This window comes from Artemia franciscana, chromosome 5, assembly GCF_032884065.1.
Source record: "Artemia franciscana chromosome 5, ASM3288406v1, whole genome shotgun sequence".
Classification (NCBI taxonomy): domain Eukaryota; kingdom Metazoa; phylum Arthropoda; class Branchiopoda; order Anostraca; family Artemiidae; genus Artemia; species Artemia franciscana.
In genome coordinates this window covers 30,590,732-30,608,421 of record NC_088867.1, presented here as the reverse complement: position 1 = coordinate 30,608,421, position 17,690 = coordinate 30,590,732, and the positions used below count along the sequence as shown (strand labels likewise).

The window sequence follows — 17,690 nt, the reverse complement described above, 5'->3', positions numbered from 1 at the left end:
ACAAATTTATCCAAATTTGACTTTTTCAAATCCCGGACCTTTATTTTCCCTTTCTGAGTATTTCTTCTTTCCAGAGACAAAATAGTTCCAATGACTGGTAAACGATCAGAGCCTGGATACAATCACATCGGCATGGCTTTGATTCGGGTGCTTAGAGCTCACAAAAATTTTATCAATTAACGTTGCTGAATGACTCGTAAACCTCGTAGAATAACTGACTAGTAGGTACAAATTATTCAGAACGATAAAATTAAATAAATCAAAATTTTCACCTCTCGTATCTAAATGATTAAAATCTCCCATAAATACAAAATCACTTACAATAACCAATACGTGACTCGTGAGTTGGTCAAATCCATCAAAGAACCCCTCCAAACGAGCAATGTGTGGCTTATACACCACATCTATAATTATCTACTTTTCCCTCAAAATTATTTCTAATAATAAACCTTCTATCTTACCTTCATCCCAAGTTACTAAACCAGCTCTAATTTAAAAATTCATATTAATCTCTATTGAAAACCCCAGGCCTCCGCGATTTATTGCTGATCGACTTTTAATTACAAGGTGATATCCTGGAAAAGAATAAGGAGAGAGAGAATGGTCATGGCTCAAAAATGTTTCATAAACTCCAAAAACATCAATAGCACTCCTCATATCTTCAATCAACTACAAAAGGTCTAGATAGCCTGTCGTTATGTGGCAATTCCACGAATAATTGTGAAGAATTTTTCATCGCTTCCAACAGAAGTTTTGAGATGTCCCTCTGTTTCGAAACTGGTTATTTTTGTGCCGATACGAAGCCTGATTAGTATCCACTAAGACACTTCAAGTAAACTAGACTGAAGAAAATAATTACAGTAAAAAAAAACGCATATAAAACAAAAAAAATACCATAGATGGAAAGAAGAAACAAAACAAAAACGAACAAACAAAAAAAAACAGAAAAAAACACACAAAACAAGAGATAAACGATCCTCGAGAGACTCGCTTTGACTTCTCACTCCCACTATAGTTTCTCAACTCTCTTGATTTTTCCACTGTACTCGAGATTGATTGCGTCATTTATCTCTGAATTTATATGTTCACTATTTGTTGCTTGATTAAAATCTCCATCTTTTTCCGAAACTTTTTTTTTGTGTATTCCGCAAAAGATTTGCTTTCATTTTCATCACCTCACCTTGCGTCAAGACATCTTCATTAGCACCTGTAGCTTCATTTGACTCATCATTATGAGCCCTATAGGTTTCTTCAAAATTTATTTGAGTAAATTTTAATCCTCCGACTCATTTAAAAATCTCTAATAGGTATATCTAATGGGTGTCATGGGTATCTTCATTACCCATGCTCCCAGCTTTATTGACAGAGAAGTTAATTTATGGACAGATAGTTGGGATGGAACATCCCAGAGAAGTTATAATTTTTTTAGATTATATATGTCCTTATCCTTCGCAGGTTGCTAAGCAAATCAAATTTTTTTGTTTTCTAAAAGGTTACTTTAGCAAAAATCGTGTTTAGACATGATCAATTATAAAAAAACACGTTCTTGTTTGGGAGGAGCCCAAGTGCATGTATTGCACCAGCATGGAATTCATGATTTCGTCATGCATTTTATTACGAAATCAAATATGGTTTTTACTTCCTACCTTCCTTAAAGTGAGGGGTATTTTGTCACCGGTATTTTTGAGCTAGAAAGATCTACTCATGCCCCAGCAGTTAATTGTCTATCTTTCTTGGAATATCCACCGTAGTTTTCAAATCTATTTAAGTGTTTCGCTCGTGCAATCCTATAATATGTTTCCAAGAACTTTTTTTTAACGTATTTGTTTGACTAATTACTAAGATAGGAATTCTGGATTACAATGCCCTGTAGATACAAAATGACTTAGGAATTGGATTAAAAATGTTGAAAGTCAATCAGATCCCACCCCAATTGCAACTTCGAATCTTGCAAGTGGTATATATTTTGGTACATCTTCGGCTGCTCGTCATCATCAGGAGTTTCAACGGGATTGGTCCAAGATTGATAAGGGAATCGTTTTATCCTTGTCTACCCAAACCCTTGCAAAAAATTTAATTTTTTTTTCGTGCCCGAATTGAAATTTCGTCTTCTTTTTGACACATATTGCGGAGAAATATCGTGGATGTCCACAATCAGGGGTGAACACTTTTTTTCATTTCTTTACAAAGCAAAGTGTCTCTTGACAACGGCTCTCCATTTTAAGAAACTTGTTGACACGATCTCTCCTAGGATTGTTTTGACTAGAATCTTCTCAGAAAAGGTCACTGATGGTAAGCTACCTCTTTTCTTTTGCAGCATAAATCCCCGCAGATGAGTGGTTTACTCTCTATTAGTGCGTTCGAGCATCTCTTATTCGACTGATCTGGGTTAACACTACCTTACCTGGAAATTTGTGGTGAGGGAGCTGGAGGGGACAGTGAGCCAAGGACCTCTTAGGACCCTCCAGTCATACAGATTGAAAATTCTTGCAAGATTGATTTCAACAAGGTGTAGCATCTCTGCTTCTCTATTAAAGTGCATTTCTGGAGCGTTGGTTGTAAATGGATCATTTGTATGATTTTGGGCTCTTTATCAAGAGGTTGCACAGATTATATTCCGCCCAGAGGCACATATTTAATCCTTTTGATTTTTTTCCTTTTGAAAGAATATAACATTGATAACACATTGGAGCCACCTTTACAAATTCAACCCTGTTGTGTTGACTATGGCTTAGGAATAACAGTTCAATAGGACAAGTCTTTATTTGACAGTGAGACAATAAAAAGATATCTGGGTATTTTGGTCACATATACAGTGGCCGTCATTGTCAGATAAACTCAAATAATACAAATAAAACACGGACAATCAAAACACGGACAATAAATTATTTACACATTCTTTAACGCTCTCCTGTTTTTCAAAGCAATTATAGATGCTAATCTCATTGATTTCCCAGTCTCCAGTCCATTGACTTGATTTTTTTTTGTGAGGGTTCATCATCAGGTAAACAAGGTCAGTGCTATTGAGAAAACCAAAATTTTTTACTTTTTTTGACTGTAGTAATTTGTCATAAATGGAATTTAAGCTCTTCAAAGCCATGTTTTTCAACAAGACTTTTTTTTAATCTTGATGGTTTCCCTGAAAACTTGTTTTAAACCCAGGTCCCTATAAATTAAAGACGCTTTCAAACATAATAAAATAGTCTGGAAAATTAGAAACGTGTTCAGATAGAGCTGATGTGAAATTTTCAGGTTTTGATTTTTAGTTTAGTGTTGACGAAATAGATTCATGATTTTGTAGTAATCTAATTTTTAAATTCCGGTTACAGTGTCCTACATAGGAGCTTCCATAAGTAGATGGATCTGATAGACTCGGCTCTGATGCTTCACTAAAGTTCTTTCCGTTCCAAAATTCAGAAAACTACTTCAATTATTAAAGTATTCTCTTCTTTTTGAAACAGTCTGGTCAATTAACCAACTTGGATAATTTTTACTTATTAGTACATTTCTCAGAAAAGACAACTCCTTTATATATTTTGGAGAGCGATACTAAAAATACGGTCTGTTAAAGAAATGATCAGCCCAACTTTAATTTTGCGAGCATGATTTAAAAAAAAAATCTTTTTTTGTTGGTTGGTTTTGTGTAGATTTTGAATTCCAGACTGTTTTCATTCTTTAAAAGAAGAATATCAAGGAAAAGAAGTTTTTCATTCTCTTCTAATTCAATTGTAAATTTTAAATCGACCCCCCCCCCTAAAAAAATAAGGGATTAGGAAGAACTCGAAAGTTTTTTGGAAATTCTCAATGCTTGGAAAAGCGAAAAGTTTTATTGGAATATGTTAATTTTAGGTATAACTAGAAGGTTTTTGGAATACTTAAAAATTAGATTACTGCAACTTCAAGAATCTATTTCTTCAACACTAAAGCAAAAATCCAAACCTGAAAATTTCACATCACCTCTATCTCAACACATTTTAAATTCTCAGACCATTTCACTATGTTAGAAAATGTGTCTCTGATTCCTAGGGATCGGAGTTTAAAACTAGTTTTTAGGGAAACCATTGATAAAATCTTTTCAAAACTTGGCTTTGAACAGAGATGCAGGTGAATTTGGCTTAAGTTCAATTTATGATAATTTAACACATTCAAATAAAATAAACTTAGTGTCTTTCAATACCATTGACCTATGTTTGCCTAATAATAAACCGTCACATAAAAATAAAGTCATTGGACTGGAAACTGGGAAATAAAAGATATTAGCATGTATAACTGCTTTGAAGAGAATGAGAGCGTTAAACAATGTGTATAATAATTTGTTGTTTTTTTTGTATGAATCTCGGTATTTTATTTGTATTATTTAAGTTTATCTGGTGATGACTGTCACCGTATATGTGGCCAAAATATCTAAAGATTTTGTTCTTGTTTCACTGTCAAATAAAAGGATTTGCCACTATTAACCTATTATTTGTTCGTTATGAAAAGGCAGCATGGTCTACAAAAATACCTGCGTTGACTATGGCTCAACTATATTCTTTGACTCCAGGGTTCATAAAATGCATAATTTTATTGGACTAATCACTTGGGAAGCATAATGAATAAAATTGCTTACGATATGGAAGATAGATGTACATATTGTGATACAATGTAGATTATATTATTAGATATTGTCCGACTTCTTCTAGCGATGGAGAGGAATGGGGCCCTATTTTATGATAAACAGATTGTTAATTAGCAATGGGCTGAGCAATTTGAGAGGGCGTTAAATTATTATAAGACTGTAAGAAGTAACATAGAGCATATTGAGAGAATGTGTGATAAAGTGGAAGTAAATAAATAAATACCTATTTACTAAAGATGGGTTAGGATATGTTAAATCGGTCGAAAATGATTAGGCTTTAGTAAGATTTCTTAGAAATTCTATTGCTGAACATTATGATACGTGTAGACTGAGAGGAGTTAAATATAAAGTCTTATATAAAAAGCCTGAATCAGGCTTTTCATGGTTACGTTTCGTTCTCGTTTATATGGATTATTTTGATAGATTTTTCCCAAAGGAACGACGGGAAAGACTCTTGGAGAACATTATATGTAATGCAAAGCTCAAACTCCCCTAGATTTAAATTATGAAGATGATTTTTGACACCAATATAAAAGTGTTGGTAAACTACAACAAAATGAAGGGTCCGAAAATGTAGCTGTTTCTTCTTCTAGAATTTTTGCTGTATATCTACAGTTATTTCGGAAAATTATGACTGCAGAAAATTGGTAACATTGAGTACCATAAAAAACATAATAGCCAAGGTGAACGCTGCTTCTTCGATAAGTTGCTAGTAAAACCAGTTGTAATCTTTTTCTTTGGAACTTGAAACTACCATTAGAAAACAAAGGTATTGGTCAAGATTTTACAGTCATAAGTTTTTGCATAGCTTGCGCATCTTTTTTCTCACTTTTACCATGATTGTTATTATTTTTTTTTTAGGCTGTTTGGACGTTGCTGGTGACATTTGTTTTATCTGAAACTGAAGAAATTTGCAACAAGTGCAGGTGCATTGAGGGAATCCCTATGGTTGTCGACTGCTCTAGAGTTGCGAATATGCAGCTACCACTTCTTGAAACAGACTTCAGTACAGATCCATCAATTCTCTACGATGTGCGGTTAGAAGGTCTTGCCTTGGACGAAGTTCAAGTTCTTCCAAACGCATCTATATCGAGACTGTCGTTCCATGACAATGACATTGAAGATATCGATAATGGTGCGTTTCAGTATCTTCTTAATTTGACTGAGATTGATCTTTCACGAAATTTGTTGACATTCGACTCTCTAGGACGGGACACGTTTTTGGGACAATTTAGTGCTGAAGAATATTTACCGTTGCAAGTTGTGGTGCTAAATCTTGGATATAATGACCTTCATTCACTCAATAAAGACACGTTTGATCACCTTCCATTTTTGGAAGTTCTACAATTAAATGACAACCCCATTAAAATTATTGATCATCAGACAGCCGTGGCCATAACTACTCTGAGGAACTTAAAGGTAAAATTTAGCATAAACTGGCTAACATCACCGCTTCATTTCCAAAACGACTACTTGCTGGTCTTGTATTGTCTTGTGGGCCCTGTGCTGTTATATTTTTCAAAAGGTCAACTGGAGATCGCGGAAAATAAGCCTTTTTTAAATAGGAAAAATGTTAATTTTTATAAATAGGAAAAGGCTAATTTTTCACGAGTATATCTTCCTTAATAAAATAAGACTGCCAAATAAACAGCCTTATTGGCTATTAGTTTTTCCGTGCATATACCAACAAATAGAACTGAAGGATACACCAATACTTTTCCTCATTATTATGGCACTTGGTATTAACCTAGTGACATATAGCAATCGCAAATTCTGTCGGTCTGTCGGTCCCGGTTTTGCTACTTTAGGCATTTCCGGGTAAGCTAGGACGATGAAATTTGGCAGGCATATCAGGGGCCGGACCAGATTAAATTAGAAATAGTCGTTTTCCCGATTTGACCATCTAGGGGGTAGTGGGGGGCCCGTTAATTCGGAAAAAATAGAAGAATTGAAGTATTTTTAACTTAACGAACGGGCGATCGGATCTCAATGAAATTTAATATTTAGAAGGATATCGTTTGTCAGAGCTTTTATTTTAAATCCTGACTGGATCTGGTGACATGGGGGGAGGAGTTGGGAGGGGGAAACCTAAAACTTAGAGTGGGGGGAAAACACTTAGAGTGGAGGGATCGGGATGAAACTTGGTGGTAAAAATAAACACAAGTCCTAGATACATGATTAACATAACCGGAACGGATCCGCTCTCTTTGGGGTAGTTGGAGGGGGGGGGGTAATTCTGAAAAATTGGAAAAAATGAGGTATTTTTAACTTACGAACGGGTGATCGGATCTCAATGAAATTTGATATTTAGAAGGATATTATGTCTCAAAGCTCTTATTTTAAGTCCTGACCAGATCTGGTGACATTGGGGGGAGTTTGGAGCGGGGGAATCTATAACCATGGAAAACGCTTAGATTGGAGGGATCGGGATGAAACTTGGTTGAAAAAATAAGCAGAAGTCTTAGATGCGTGATTTACATAATTGTAACGGATCCGCTCTATTGGGGGGGGGGGAGTTAATTCTGAAAAATTAAAAAAATGACGTATTTTTAACTTACGAAGGAGTGATTGGATCTTCATGAAACTTCATATTTAGAAGTGTCTTAGATCTCTTATTTTAAATCTCAACCAGATCCAGCGTAATTGGGGGGGCAGTTGAGGGGAACCGGAAATCTTATAAAATACTTAAAGCGGTGATATCAGGATGAATCTGGATGGGAAGAATAAAAACCTGTCGAAGACACGTGGCTGAAATAATCGGACCGGATCTGCTGTCTTTGGTGGAGTTGGGGGGGGGGGGGGGTAATTTTGAAAATTGATGTATTTGTAACTTACGAAAGGGTGACCAGATCTTAATGAAATTCGATATTTAGAAGGGTCTTGCGCTTTAAAGCTCTAATTTTAAATTCCGACCAGATCCTGTTACTTTGGGGGGAGTTGGAGGGGGAAACTGGAATTCTGGGAAAACGTGAAAATTGGGGTATTTTTATTTTACGAATAGGTGATCGGATCTTAATGAAATTTTATATTTAGAAAGAATTCATGTCTCAGAGCTTTTATTTCAGATCCCGACCAGATCTTTTGACATTGGGGGGAGTTGGAGGGGGAAATCTTGGAAAACACTTGGAGTGGAGGAATCGGTATGAAGCTTGGTGGATAAAATAAGTAAATGTCCTTGATACGTGATTGACGGAACCGTACTGGATTCGCTCTCTTTGGTTGAGTTGGGGGGAGGTGTTCAGTGATTTGGCGAGTTTGGTGCTTCTGGATGTGCTAGGACGATGAAAATGGGTAGGTATGTCAGGGAGCTGCACAAATTGACTTGATAAAGTCGTTTTCCCAGATTCGACCATCTGGGGGGCTAAAGGGAGAGGAAAAATTAGAAAAAATTAGGTATTTGTAACATACGAGTGGGTGATCGGATCTTAATGAATTTTGATATTTAGAAGGACATCGTGACTCAGAGCTCTTATTTTAAATCCTGACCGGCATTATGCCTCTTATTTTCCTTTTAAATCAATCTATTGATTAATAGAATATTGTTAGAGCTCATATCATATGATCTCTTGGCTCTTAGCTCTTCTTGCTTCGTCACAAGTGCCATATGAGCTCTTAGCTCTTGTTTTTCTACATATTGATTTCTTTTCAGCAACCTTCACAAAACTAACCTTAACATGCTACTGTAAAAACGTTAAAATACACACATCCTTTGAAAAATTAGATTTTTAAGGTTGAAAACAGATGTGAATTTGATCCCACGAACTTTAAAACCTATGCGGGTCAAAGTCTATCTTCCAGTGGTTTACATTTTGTACTTTTTTGTGGCTTCTAATCAAACTCTTTTTGGTAACGAACTGTAAGAAAGGAGCAAATCGTGCTAATGGAGCAACAGACACTCTAAGAAAAGAAGTTTTAATAAAAATACATGTATAAAAAAATTGTCATCTTATGGCGATTCTAAATATGTAAAATTCATTACGTTGAAAAGTTACAAACTAAAAGTTACAAGCCTGAGGAAATTTGTCTGTTTTTTGAAAATGGAAAAAAAAAAAAACTCCATAAAGAGGAATTATGTTGCTGAAAATCCAGCTTTCATAAAAAAACAAAAAAAAAACACTGCTAATTTTTTGTTTTCCAAGACAGTTGATCACGGGTACGTGTTTGTTTGTTGCTGTTTTTTTCCTGGGTAGTCCCATCAAACCAATGATCCTAGAATATCGAAAGACGGTTCATTTGAACAGAAACTAAAAGTTCTAGTCCCCTTTTTAGGTGACAAAAGATATTTTGTCACATCAGTTTGGCGTTTTCTGCCATTTTATGACTACAATTATGGCCCAAAGAGAGCCAAACGCTACCGAGTGAGAAGTCGTAAGGTTAATTGATCGGTTTAGAATAATCGAAAAATGTAAATTAAGTTTTCCCTTTATATATATATATATATATATATATATATATATATATATATATATATATATATATATATATATATATATATATATATATATATATATATATATATATCTTCTATATATATAAAAATAAGTTGTCTGTGTGTGGATCTGTGGATCAGGTGACGTCATGTTTGTCCGCATATGACGTCTGAATTATTTCACACTAATACAAAAGAAGAAAAAAACTAAAAAAGGTAAAAACTACAAAAAAAACTAAAAAGAAAAAAAACTAAAAAAGCTAAAAAACTAAAAAAAACTAAAAAAAGGTAAAAATCTAATAACTAAAAAAAAACTGAAAAAAATAAAAAAAGGCAAAAACTACAAAAAAAATAAAAACTTATAAAAAAACTAAAAAAGCTAAAAAACTAAAAAAAACTAAAAAAAAACTAAAAAAAGGTAAAAAACTAAAAAAAACTAAAAACTAAAAAAGAAAAAAACTAAAAACAAGGAAAAAACTGAAAAATAAAAGAGAAAAAGAAAACTAAAAAAATATGAATAAACATATATAAAAATAAGTTGTTTGTGGGTTATGTCTGTCTGTCTGTCTGTCGAGTGACGTCGTGTTTGTCCGCATATGACGTCTGAATTATTTCACACTAATACAAAAGAAGAAAAAAAACTAAAAAAGGTAAAAACTACAAAAAAAACTAAAAAGAAAAAAAACTAAAAAAGCTAAAAAACTAAAAAAAACTAAAAAAAGGTAAAAAACTAAAAACTAAAAAAAACTAAAAAAAGGCAAAAACTAAAAAAAAACTAAAAACTAATAAAAAAAACTAAAAAAGCTAAAAAACTAAAAAAACTAAAAAAACTAAAAAAACTAAAAAAAGGTAAAAAACAAAAAAAAACTAAAAACTAAAAAAGAAAAAACTAAAAAAAAGGAAAAAACTGAAAAATAAGAGAAAAAGAAAACTAAAAAAATATTAATAAATATAAAAAAGTAAAAAAATGGTAAAAACTACAAAAAAACTAAAAACTAATAAAAAAACTAAAAAATCTAAAAATCTAAATAAACTAAAAAAGAAAAAAAAGAAAAAAGGAAAAAAATAAAGGAGAAAAACAAAACTAAAAAACGAATGTATATACAGACCGGGACACCGGGATACAAATGACGACCGGGACACAGGGAATATAAATGACGACCGGGACACAGGGACACAACTACAATGGGGACGCCGGGGGGCACAGGGGGATATAAATGACGACCGGGACACCGGGACACAAGGAATATAAATGACGCCCGGGACACTCAAAGAGAAATCACAGACTGGAACACCGGGACACAAATGACGACCGGGACACAGGGAATATAAATGACGACCGGGACACAGGGACATAACTACAAAGGGGACGCCGGGGTGCACAGGGGGATATATAAATGACGATGGCGACTCAGGGAATGGTCGATTAGCAATCACCATCAACAAAGCTCAAGGGCAATCATTAGAATCATGAGGTATAGATCTGAATACGGATTGTTTTCCCATGGACCATTATATGTTGCATGTTCAAGAGTCGGTAAACCTGACAATCTATTTATATGCACAGACAATGGGACAGCAAAGAATGTTGTATATTCGCAAGTTTTACGTAGTTAAAAACATATATATATATATATATATATATATATATATATCTATATTCACAGGTGGGACATAGGGACACAACTACAATGGCGCGTAACTAATATGGTGCGTAACGACTTACGCGCGCGGGAGGGCTTGGGGGGGGCGCGAAGCGCCCCCACCAACTAGGTGTTGGGGTGGCGCGAAGCGCCACCCCAACAGCTAGTATATATATAAAAATAAGTTGTCTGTGTGTGTGTGGGTCTGTCGGGTGACGTCATGTTTGTGTGTTGACTGACGTCATGTTTTCGACTGACGAAATTACAGACCGGGACATCGGGACACAAATGACGACCGGGACACCGGCACATCTATCTATCTATATATATAAAAATAAGTTGTCTGTCTGTGTGTCTGTCTGTGGATCAGGTGACGTCATGTTTCTGTGTTGACTGACGTCATGAAATTAGTTGTCGTCATTTTTGCTTTGACGGTGACGTCATTCAAGATATTTAAGACATATGTTCACGTAGAAATCTATTAATGTTTAAGTTTACAATGACTGATGAACTTACCATGGCAAAAGCCGATGAAGATGCTCAAAGAGTCTATGCCAAAAAACTTGCTGCTGATAGAGAAAGTCAGAAAAGAAAGCGTGCCGAGGAATCAAAAGAACAGCAAGGAAACAGGCTTGAGGCTGATAGAGAAAGAAAGAACAGAAAGCGTGCCGAGGAATCAAAAGAACAGCAAGGAAACAGGCTTGAGGCTGATAGAGAAAGAAAGAACAGAAAGCGTGCCGAGGAATCAAAAGAACAGCAAGGAAACAGGCTTGAGGCTGATGGAGAAAAAAAGAACAGAAAGCGTGCCGAGGAACTACCAGAGCAACGCGGAAGCAGACTTGCTGCTAAAAGAGAAAGTGAAAAAAGAAGGCGTGCCGAGGAATTACAAGAACAGCAAGAAATCAGGCTTGCTGCTGATAGAGAAAGTAAGAAAAGAAAGCGTGCCGAGGAATCACAAGAACAGCAAGAAATCAGGCTTGCTGCTGATAGAGAAAGTAAGAAAAGAAAGCGTGCCGAGGAATCAGAGCAACCTGAAAGTTATCGCCTGGCATTCAGGTACAACCCAGTCGATGATTATAGCTTGAATAGATGTGTTCAAATCGGGACAATGTCTAAAATTTGTCCCTATTGCAAGGCCTTGAAATTCAATGGTGAAACAATGGGAATGTGTTGCGCCTCAGGAAAAGTTAAACTTCCTCTATTGGCTTATTCCTCTATTTTTCAGGCAAGCATTCATTCGTCTTCAATGGCTCTGGTGGTGCACCAGAGCCATTGAAGACGAATGAATGCTTGCCTGAAAAATTCTAATTTATGGGCACACGTAAAAATATTAAAATTAACTACAAATATGCGTGTCCGATTGCAAAACGATGACTCTGGTCAAACATTTTCAGATCAATTGCTGACAATTGGAAACGGAAAGCTCCCAGTAGACTCAATTTCAGGACGTATACAACTACCTGCTGATTTCTGTAATTTAGTGACGTCCAAAAATGAATTGATTGAAAAAGTATTTCCGAATATTCTAAAAAATTATAAAAATAATAAATGGCTAAGTGAAAGAGCGATTCTCGCACCCAAAAATATAGACGTCCACGAAATCAACAATATTGTTTTGACCAAGATTCGAGACCAGGCAGTCCTTTACAAGTCAGTCGACACAGTTTTGGAACCAAATGAAGCGGTTAATTTATCCATATGAATTTTTAAATTCCATAGATCCTTCAGGGTTTCCACCACACGTGCTACAACTAAAAATAGGCGTACCAATAATACTTTTAAGAAATATAAACCCACCAAAGCTTTGCAATGGCACGCGACTTGCCGTAAAAAAAACAATGGAAAACCTAATAGAGGCCACAATCTTGACAGGGCTTTATGAGGGTGAGGCTGTTCTTATTCCTCGCATTCCCATGATTCCAACGGATCTGCTTTTTCAATTTAAAAGATTGCAATTCCCAATTCGATTAGTATTTGCAATCACCATTAACAAAGCTCAAGGTCAATCATTAGAAAAATGTGGTATAGATCTTAATACTGATTGTTTTTCCCATGGACAATTGTACGTTGCATGTTCGAGGGTCGGTAAACCTGACAATGTATTTATATGCAGCGACAATTGGACAGCGAAGAATGTTGTATATTCGCAAGTTTTACGCAGTTAATTTGTATTGTATCTATCTATCTATCTATCTATATAAAAACGAGTTGTGTGGATGCATGTTTGTTTGTTTGTAAAAAGAGCGTTTGCATATGACGTCATTATTAGTACATACGGCTTTGTATATGCACAGACAATGGGAAAGCCAAGAATGTTGTTTATTCGCAATTTTTACGTAGTTTGAAACACATATATAAATCTATCTATATTCACAGGTGGGACACAGGGACACAACTACAATGGCGCATAACTAATATGGCGCGTAACGACTTACGCGCGCGGGGGGGCTTGGGGGGGCGCGAAGCGCCCCACCAACTAGGTGTTGGGGTTGGCTTTCCCATTGTCTGTGCTTCGGAAAGCACTGTGAATATAGATAGATTTATATATGTGTTTCAAACTACGTAAAAATTGCGAATAAACAACATTCTTGGCTTTCCCATTGTCTGTGCTTCGGAAAGCACTTTTTTATGACTTATTAAGTAAACCCTCACAATTCTTTTCATTATCTTTCCAGTTTCGGGCTAAGTGCGAGTTTGATTCAGTATAAAACTTGGAATGTTTCAGAATTTTTTTCAGAGTATTTAAAATTATTTAATCATTCTAATTGCCAAGTTTATTGCCAGTTACAAATGAAACTTTTTTTTATCAGGGCATTTTTGGAGCCAGAGGTAGGGAGTATGGCCCCTTACTAGATCCATCAATGGCCTTACCTGTATAATATACTGCAGCTTAAATATCATGCGCATTTCTAAGATTTTATTTTTTGTAGAAAGGGAGGGGTATGAGTTTTTTTTTACGTTTAGTTCCCGTTTTAGCTGTCTTGATAGTGCTTTCTTTCTAAGAAAATTGGCTTCGCTTAGGCTTTCAGTGGTAGCTAACAGAATTTCTTAATGCCCCTTTCTGCTTTTGAATATCTTTGTCTTATCGACCTTTAGAGCTAGCACCGCTATTTGGCATTTCAAGGACTTGCAACAATTCTCAGTTTTAAGGATTGTAATCCTCTTTGTTTCTCCCAAGGTGCACAAAAAGAATAAAGTTTTGTCCATAACGTTATGAAAGATCCTCATGACTTCCGGAGAAAGTTGTGCAATTGGTGTAATGTCTTTCTTAGTCATTGATAAATATAGTGTTGCCACTTCTAGTTTTTCAAAGAATAGGATTCTCCATTTGTTCAACAGGGATTTCGTGCGACAATAGATTTTCTTTTCAAAACGAGAAGGAAATTCGCGAAAAATGATCATCTCCCTATAGGCTACTGGGTCCTCTGTTATTTTTTTTTCTTTAAAACCATCTTCTCTCCTTTCGGATATGGTATACTAGAATATTATTAGTTTTCTGTTTTCTAGCAAAGATACATGAGAATAAAATTTAAAGACAAATATGCATTTTAGTGGCAGATCAAAATTTTAAGGGGTTTTACGCCAGAAAGTCCTGTTATAGAATATTCATCCAGTTTATTTACCAGCGAATAAATAAAACGGCATTTCTTGCTGTTGAGTCTGTACAACCTTAGACCTTTTACGGCATAATTTCTAAAATCTTTCAAAAAATTTTTTGGCATTGTTCAAATAAAACTTATTTTTTGCCTTGATTATCCTTATAAATTCATTCTTTGTTTTTCTTTCCATTCTTAAACCAACGCTATCTTTACCTTTTGCATTATTACAGCCATACCAAACATTTTCCTCTGCAACACGCGTTCCTATCTGTGAAAAAATCTAGCGTCGCTTATGTTTATACTTGTTTGTGTATTCTTCGGAGCAGTTGCATCTCGGTCCGGCTATGTCTAATGGTTGAGATAGGAATAATTTGTCTAAATTTATCTAAGTAGGTGAAACACAACCTTTAGTGAAAAGATAAAATAGTAAAATTCTAGTTAATTGACTTCTTGCTATCTCGGAAAGGGTTTAGGTTAGGAAAATGAAACTTTCAGGGATGAATCTACAGACTAAAGTATGTCTTGGGAAGGTATTTTGAAGTAACTACCTCCACTCCTTCTCCCTCTAGAGGGCCCTGACCTTTGATGACCTTTAAAAATATGTGTGTTTTAAAATTGAAACCTTGCAAAATAGATCTTCTGCTTAATTGAAGTACAACAAAATTGTTTTCAGCTTCATAACTTTGCTCAATTCCATTTTATAGTATTTTAAAGATATGCAAATTCATTTCCTAAATTTTGAAGAAAAAAAAAACATTGATATGGCTCAAAATTCTACTCAAATAACAGGAATTGCATTTTCAGAACTAAAGGCAGAGAAAAAGCAACTAGTAACTGAAAATTAAGGTAAAATGTTGTTTTGTCAAAATTTCAGTAGGTATAGACCTGTCATGTAAGCAAATTTCAGGGCCCTCTAGAGGGAGAAAGAGTGGATGCGGGTATTTTAAAATACCTTCCTGGGACATACTTTAGCCTATAGATCCATCCCTGAAAGTTTCATTTTCCTAACCTAAACCCTTTCCGAGATAGCAAGAAGTCAATTAACTAGAATTTTACCGATAAAATAAATTCCTAGGCAATACCTTTTGGCTCAGACCTGATTCGACCTCTGTGGAGAAGAGACCGTATCAACCAAACTCGATGAGAGATCTGCGGTCAGAAAATTGCTCGTCATGTTCTTACGTTTTGTTTAAATGGAGATGAATATTTGTGATTTGGTTGTTCCATTTGAAGATTTAGGACCAAAATGACTTTAGTTAGAGGCGCAACTAATATCTAATTTTCACAGCCTCTATAAAAAGTAGTTTGGGGTCTTACGTAAACTTATTCAGAAGCAATAGTTGTGGTCCCAGTTTCGCCTTTCTAGATTCTAGGTTCTAGGATCGATTCGACCTTCAGCAGAGAAAAGCAAGAGAATGTGCAGATTTTTTTATTTTGAAACATATTTGCATGTATCGCTTCACAACTATTGCTCGCTGTTTATGGTTGAACCTACCTCTTTTGGAACCTTAACACCGGAAGTCTAGTTAAAATCAGTATTTTGTTTAGTCCACTGCCTTCATGCAGGGAACTGAATCCACAGCTTGAATTAATGTAACCTGATAATTTTTAAAAAGTAAATCAGCCTACAATAGAATAACTTAATAATTTGGGTAGTTCTTTTCATTATGTGTTTCTTTCTTCATCTTACTTGGCAAACAAATTACAATTTATTATTTTTACAGGTATTAAACCTTTCCTCTACTGGAATATCCAAAATTCCCGATGGCCTCTTTCACGCTCTTCCAAAGCTATCTGCATTGATTATGTCAAATAACAAGTTTACCACAGTACCTCAAGAGCTAGAGAATGCCAAGGCGCTCGAATTTCTCAACTTTAACAATAATCCCATCATTTACTTTCAAAGGGGAGACTTTAAGGGCCTTGAGAGGCTAAGAGAACTGAATATAAGTGCCATGAATGAGTTAACATCAATTGAAGGTGAAGCTTTTGGGTCCCTCAGATCTCTTGAAGTTCTTCGATGTTCTTTTAACCCAAATTTATCTTTTATAGCCTCTGATGCATTCTTTGGTATCGCGAATGATAAAAACGAAGTTAAGTTGAGAGAGGTAAGTGGATACTTGAATAATAGTTCAAAGCAAGGTCTCAAAGCATCTTCTTCCTGGTTTTGAAGTATGCAATCTGATAGTCGAAGTACAATGCTCCTTAAAGGTTAAATAAATGGGAACAATCGACAGATTCAAACATTCAAATTAGTTAAGTTCATTTATGTTGATACTCTGAATTTTTATCATTTAAAATTACAAGAAATAAAACAAGCCGAAATAAATATGATAATTTCATTTCGTTTCGAAAGCATATTTTAACAGAGTTGAAAAATTCAAGACGGCGATATAGCACTCTCGAACTTGGCCACTATCGTGGCCAAGTACCACTATCGTGGTACGATTTCTTAAAACAACAATTTAAAGTTAAAAGGAGTTGTTTCTTCTCTCTGATTTCATTGTATCCTCTAGTAGCTTAGTTGATTGATCTTTTTTTTTTTTTAATATGGGGCTCAGGATTTTATGGCACCTCCCACCAGGCTGAGCGACAGGCTTGCTGCCTGTCTGTGTAGAAATAGACTAAGTGATTCGTCGCCAACTGTCCCTTGCGTCCCATCAATGGCTCCGGAACATCTTCTTTGTTTGTTTTCTTTTATTTTGCTAATCATGGGGTATAATTTGGGAAAGTATTCAAGAATTCATCATGAAATATAAAGAAGATTATCGCTCTCTATCAAGCCATTTGTTTTCTTCTCTATTTGCTAAGTAATTTGTGCGTAATTGTATCTTGAAACTAGTCAATGTGTTAGTTTTCCTGTGCTACCGTGCAAATATTTTTTTTAATCAAATTTCTTTATTGAATTTTTTATTCCGTTTTCTTGAGTTTATACCTAAATACTCTTTATTGCTGCCTGTATTGACTTTTTTGCATTGGGCTGTGCTTCTATAATATGGCTTTAACTATAAAGTAATTACTTTAATTACTCTAACTATAAACTAATTACTTTAACTATAAAGTAAATAGGACAAAATCAAAGCAAAGGGAGCTTAAACCTATGCCATCATCCAAGATCGTACCCAGGGGGGAGGGTTAGGGGTTTGACCCCTCCCACCGAAATGTTTTTCTGACTCGTAAAACACAACAAAATGGACATATAAAATTATGTGTTTTTTGATTTTTTTTTGTGTAAACTTTGGACAGAAAGGAGGTACTTTAAACCAAAGTTGTTCCGCATGTAAATGTGACTGCCCCCTCCTCATCTGCTTGCTCATTAAGTTTAGAGCAAAGAGTGAAGAGTTGAGGAGAAGAAAACCTCCCTCATATAAGGCATACTTTCTGTTTGTTTAAGTTTTAGA

General features: G+C 35.2%; 1 protein-coding gene across 1 annotated transcript in view; it reads left to right on the top strand.

The window, feature by feature from the left end:
* The window catches only part of LOC136027247 (leucine-rich repeat neuronal protein 3-like), a 52,886-nt gene that overhangs the window by 13,302 nt on the left and 21,894 nt on the right, over positions 1 to 17,690 (top strand). Inside the window, exons 2-3 of the mRNA XM_065704318.1 lie at positions 5,480 to 6,037; positions 16,014 to 16,397. Of these exons, the coding sequence (XP_065560390.1) occupies positions 5,480 to 6,037; positions 16,014 to 16,397 (942 nt within the window). The remainder of the gene's footprint in view (positions 1 to 5,479; positions 6,038 to 16,013; positions 16,398 to 17,690) is intronic.